The 5,199-nt window shown below is 56.2% G+C and overlaps 1 protein-coding gene across 1 annotated transcript; it reads right to left on the bottom strand.

The window, feature by feature from the left end:
* Positions 1-636: 636 nt before the first annotated feature.
* Positions 637-1,796, bottom strand: LOC128903615 (kelch-like protein 10). Its single transcript, XM_054187629.1, has 2 exons — positions 1,663-1,796; positions 637-1,168 (listed from the first exon to the last, which is right to left on the bottom strand). Exons 1-2 carry the CDS (start codon positions 1,794-1,796, stop codon positions 637-639), a joined length of 666 nt encoding a protein of 221 aa, XP_054043604.1.
* Positions 1,797-5,199: the final 3,403 nt, after the last annotated feature.

Genomic DNA, 5,199 nt, shown 5'->3' with positions numbered 1-5,199 from the left:
CCCATGTGTTTGCGCGGGGCCTCTGTCTGGGTGCCCACAGTTTTTTTAACAGCCGCCTTCGACCGGGTAGCAACCACGGCTGGATCTCTAGACACAAGCGAGACCTTGTGACTCGACGGTCACTTGAGGGGAGCACTGGTTGCTCGCTCTGGGCAAGGACTAGTCCCTGCCCTCCCGGAGGCTTCCTATAACCTGGTGGCTTGATCGATCGGGGGAGGTGCTGTCTGGCCCCCAGGCTCCCTCAGCAGCCCGCCCAGCAGCTGACAGCCCTCAGCACAGGCCGAGGGCTTTTGCCAGGTTCCAAAAGCCCCAAAAAGAGCTTTGTGTCAGCCCTTTTCGCTGCAGATCCCTTCCCCAGCGCAGTCTTACCTGCCCTGAAGCTGGTCTCCACGGCAAGAGTAAAGTCAGGCCCCCGAGTTGCAGGCGAGCAAACTTCCAGCTCTTCCAGGAGCTGGTCAACAGGACCTTCTGGGACACCGATGACAATCTCGATCCTATGAAACTGATAGAAATGGGACTTGCCGATTTGGATGAGGGACGTGTGAGTCCGGGGAACGTGGACTACAAGTTCCTACCCTTGCCAAGGTCTGACTTCACAAGTGATGAGCAAAGTCTTGACTGTCAGAAACACGGAGTTTATTTTAAAAAGAAAAATCCCTTCTGTCCACTCCTCCAGCCTTCCTTGCTCAGCAAGAAGACAATGTGCTGCCTCCTGTTGGGCAGGTCATGAGCAGCCCAGGTGAGAACGGCCTCCAGCGTGGCCTCTTCTCTCACAGGGAGCTCCCCCTTCTCCAGCAGGCGTTGCAGGTCATTGAAGGAGAGCTCCAGAAACTCTGCGGACACCCTGCTCACCTCCTCCAAGTGACGCAGGAGGAACTCGTGGGCTGCTTCTCGCAGGTCAGCACAGTAGTAGTAGTGGGTGAATCTCCAGATGCCGACGCAGTTTTCCGAGCACAGCTGGGCTTTTAAGAAGTGGCAGCAGAGGCTGACGATGCCCAGGACGTTGAACTGGTCTGCCGCCACGAGCAAACTTTCAACGTTGTCCTCCGTGAGGGGCACTGTGCCGGTGTAGGCGTACTCGATGAGGAGCCCCATGGTTTCAGGGGAAGCGCCGTGGATTTGATAGACGTTGCTGTCGGCACTGCTGCAGTTGCTGGAGAACAAAGCCCTGAAAAAACCAAGAGAGTGCTGCTGGGGAAGAAAGCGGCCTTGCTGTGGGAAACCCTGAGCCCGTGATCCCCTGTGCCCCCTTCCCCGCGCACCCGTTTGGGCACTAGCAGTAGGCACACTGGGAGGCCGTGGAGTTTGATGAAGGAAGGCTTTACTGGCCGCTTGTTTTCAAGAGGAGCCACAGGGCGAGTGGGCACCTGGCTTCAAGAAGAACAGCAGAGAGTACCCGTGTGTGGGGAAGGAAAGCCTCCCGCCTGACAGCAGAGCAGCCAGGCTGGCCACGCTCCCAGCCCCGCACCCTAGCTGGGCCTTCTCAGACACCACTTCCAGCTTGTGGAGGCCTTTGGGTGCCTGGGCAGGGAGCAGGAGCAGGGGGAACTGCCGGAGGAGAGTTGGAGTGCCGAGGGAAGCACTGGAGATACAGCCAGGCACAGTGTGGCACGGAGCAGGGAGCGCTGGTTGGCCCCATCCCCTCCTCTTTCAAGCACTCACCTGAAGTACGCACTGCAGTTAGAGAGGACCATCTTGTGCACGTTGAATTCAATGCCGTCCGCGCTGATGATCACGTCGCTTGGTGTCCCTTCCGGGCAAAGCCCGTGGGAGGCGGTGCAAGCCACAGCACTCATCTTCCTCTCCCTGGGTGAGGAGGAGGAGTATGCGCCACGAGGCAAGCTGTCACCCACCTCCAAGCCTGAGGCAGTGGGAGACGCTTCTGCCACTCTGGGGTGCTTACAACACTTTGTCCTTGCCCTCCCTCCGGCGTCGTAGTAGAACCCCTGCCTGTCTGCTGGCTCTGGAACGTGCTCCATAATGACATCACAGACGTGGCAGGGACTGGGACTGGGAAAGAGCCCAAGCTTGGAAAAGAAAGCAAAGAAGGGCAAGAGACTTTTGGCCAACCGGAAAATAGAGAGACAAAGTAAGTTTTCCAACCCAGCAGCAGTGTCTATTGCTCACTGTAAGGCATTCTTGCCAGGAACATGGACCGTAGCTGGAAAAGAGAACTTCTTGCCAGCCTGGCCTTGGAAGCTTGGTACCTGACAAACACTTGTACTGAAGAGAAGCTCTCTCAAGAGCTAGCGCTTTGAAGCAGCAACGCTACCAGGGTCAAGGCCCACCTTTCCTCAGAGCACACGGCACAAGCCAGATTTGCAAAGCCAGCCAGAAAGCCGAAGGCAACCTAAAAATGCAAACCGCCTCTTTCCACCAATGCCAGTAAAAATGCCACGAATACCGCAGGATTGGAAGTTTTCTTGGAAATACAGGAACTGCAACAGAATCCTCATCGTCTTCCCGTTTGGTGTTTGCATTTTCAATCCCATACAAGAAGGAAAACGGCAACGCCACTGGCAGTCTCTGGAAAAGACCCCATTCTAGCAGATAGGACCACATATGAAGCCATGTCGAGGTCAATTGAAGCTGGGGGGGGTGTTCCCATGGGTGTTTTGGGGTTCCCCGTGGGGGATATTGAGGGCTTTTTGTGTCCCGTGGGTGGGATTTACAGACGCATGGAATGGTTGGGGTTGGAAGGGACCTTAAAGATGATGGAGTTCCAACCCCCCTGCCCTGGGCAGGGACACCTCCCACCAGACCAGGCTGCTCAAAGCTTCCTCCAGCCTGGCCTTGAACCCCTGCAGGGATGGGGCAGCCACAGCTTCCCTCAGGCAACCTGTTCCAGTGCCTCACCAACCTCTCAGTAAAGAATTTCTTCCTGATATCCAATCCAAATCTCCCCTCCTTCAGTTTGAAACCGTTACCCCTTGTCTTCTCATTACCCTCCCTGATGAAGAGTGCCTCCCCATCCTTCCTTGTAGGCCCCCTTTAGGGACTGGAAGGCCGCTCTAAGGTCTCCCCGGAGCCTTCTGTTCTGCAGGCTGAACAACGCCAACTCTCTCAGCCTGTCCTCCCAGCAGAGGGGCTCCAGCCCCTCCTTTTGGAGGATCCTGGAGGGGATTAGGGGGTGAAGAGGGTGCTTCTGAGGCTTTATGTGCTCCTGAGGGGATTTGGGAGGGGTTGTGGGGGTCCCATATTGGTTTTGGAGTATCTCCAGAGGGATATCTCCAGAGGAACCCCTGTTCTGGAAAGGTAACTGGGAAAGTGGGAGGGGCCAGGAGGGGATTCTCCTGCTTCCCCGAGCAGGGACCTGTTTCCATTCCCCCTCGTCTCTGCGATCCCCTCCTATTGCCTGGTGACGAGAGGGGAGGGGGTCCTCTGACTTGTGTGGGGCCTCACCCTCTTCCCTCTCTCTAAGGGAGAGGGTCCACCAGTAGGCTTTTTCAGCTCATTTATGATTGTCTTTAGGCCATTTGATTCTCTGAAAAAGATTCCAAAATATCCATTGCCTTTTCAGCTGATGGAGGAACCTTCTATAAATCAGGTCTCTAAGAAGGAGGGACGAGGCCGAGGTAATTATTTCATTCTATAGTTACCCAGCCATACCAAGCCTGTCTCTGTGAATTTCAGCAGACGTCGGCTGAAAGGTCAGTGCTGAAGGGACATAAACCATTAAGGCCAGTAATCTCCCCCTTCAGAAAGGAAAGGTGAGCAGCACTGATGGTGCTAAAGGATCGGGCTACAATTTACGACTCAGAATTTTTAGCTGATTCATGATGGGCTTAGTGTAGGTTTTGTGTGTGTTATTCAAGACTGGTGGTCAGAAAAATAAGAGCATGTGTGATCTCTAGAGAGCGAAAATCACAGCAATTACACGACCGGGCCGCAGCGGGAGCAGAGGCTGCAGCCCCCGACACAAGATGGCCGCAAGGAGCCCGGTGCCGGGACTACAGCTCCCAGCGTGCCCCGGGGCGCCCCTTCCCGCCCTCTGACCCCCGCAGGAACCAGGGCCACCTCCCCGGGGCTGCCGCGGCCCAGGGCCAGGCCCCGGAGCCCCGGTGGAGCCGGGAGGAGGAGGGCGGAGAGGGAGAGAGCGGCGGAGAGGGGTGGGAAGGGACAGAGGGACAACGGGGAGAGCATGGGGGAGCTGGGCAGGGAGTGGAGGGAGGAGAAATCCCGGTGAGGAGCAGGGGGAGAGCGGGAAAGAGATGGAGGGCAGGGGACAGGGTCAGGACGAGGAGGCGGAGAAGGACAGAACAGCGACGGCCTCCAGGGCTGAGGTGAGGGAAGAGCAAAAGGGGACGGGGAGTGGGATGGAGGCCCAGAGGGAAGAGGGAAGGGCCAGGCAGACAGGCAGGAAAGGGGACGGGCTGCAGGACAGCGAGGAAGATGAGGCCAGGAAGGTGGACAGAGCGATAGAGAAGGACAGGGAGTGGGGGAGAGAGATGCAGAGAAAGAAAAAACTAGCAACGGGCTATAGGAGAGACAGGGAGCCAGACAGAGAAAGACAAATATAGAAAGACAAAAACAGGCTGTGTGGCAGAGAGGGAGGGAGGAAAAACATAAGGTCAGGGAGCCGTCCAGAGAAAGAAAGAGAAAGGAAAAAATAGTGATGGGCTAGAGACAGAGAGGGAGGAATTAAAAGATGGGGGCAGGGAGCCAGACAGAGAGCGATGAGGAGGGACCACAAATAGCAATTACGGGCAGCTGACTCCATTTCTTGAGCATCCCCTGGCAGCCTCAAGGAATTACCAGGCGCCTCAAGGAATGCGCTGCCGGGAAGAGCCCTTCCCTGGGCTCAGTCCTGCTGCCTAAAATTGGTGATGAACGTCGCCCTGCAGAGTGGCCAGGACTGTGGGGAAAAAGCCCAGCTCGGGGCAGGGGCAGGAATCACTCAGCCGGTTTTTTGTTTGTTTGCTTATTGGTTTTGCTTTTTAAAATAATACCACTTAAGCTCTAAATACAACCTGTAAGGAGAAAGGAACCAGGTGTACTAGGATGGGCACATTTAGAGCCCAAACCCGTCCAACCGCCACACAAACCACCGCTGGCTCCCGCTGCACACACTCCACCGCCTGCTCGCAGGTACAGGCAGCCGCCCTGGGTCTTGAGCGATCCCCAGGAGTGGCACCGCCAGGCAGCTCAAAAAACCTCACTGCCTGCAAAAACTTGAGCACAGCTTAATTCTGGGCAATT

The sequence above is a fragment of the Rissa tridactyla genome, unplaced genomic scaffold, assembly GCF_028500815.1.
Source record: "Rissa tridactyla isolate bRisTri1 unplaced genomic scaffold, bRisTri1.patW.cur.20221130 scaffold_524, whole genome shotgun sequence".
Classification (NCBI taxonomy): domain Eukaryota; kingdom Metazoa; phylum Chordata; class Aves; order Charadriiformes; family Laridae; genus Rissa; species Rissa tridactyla.
This window is presented reverse-complemented; position numbering and strand designations above follow the sequence as displayed.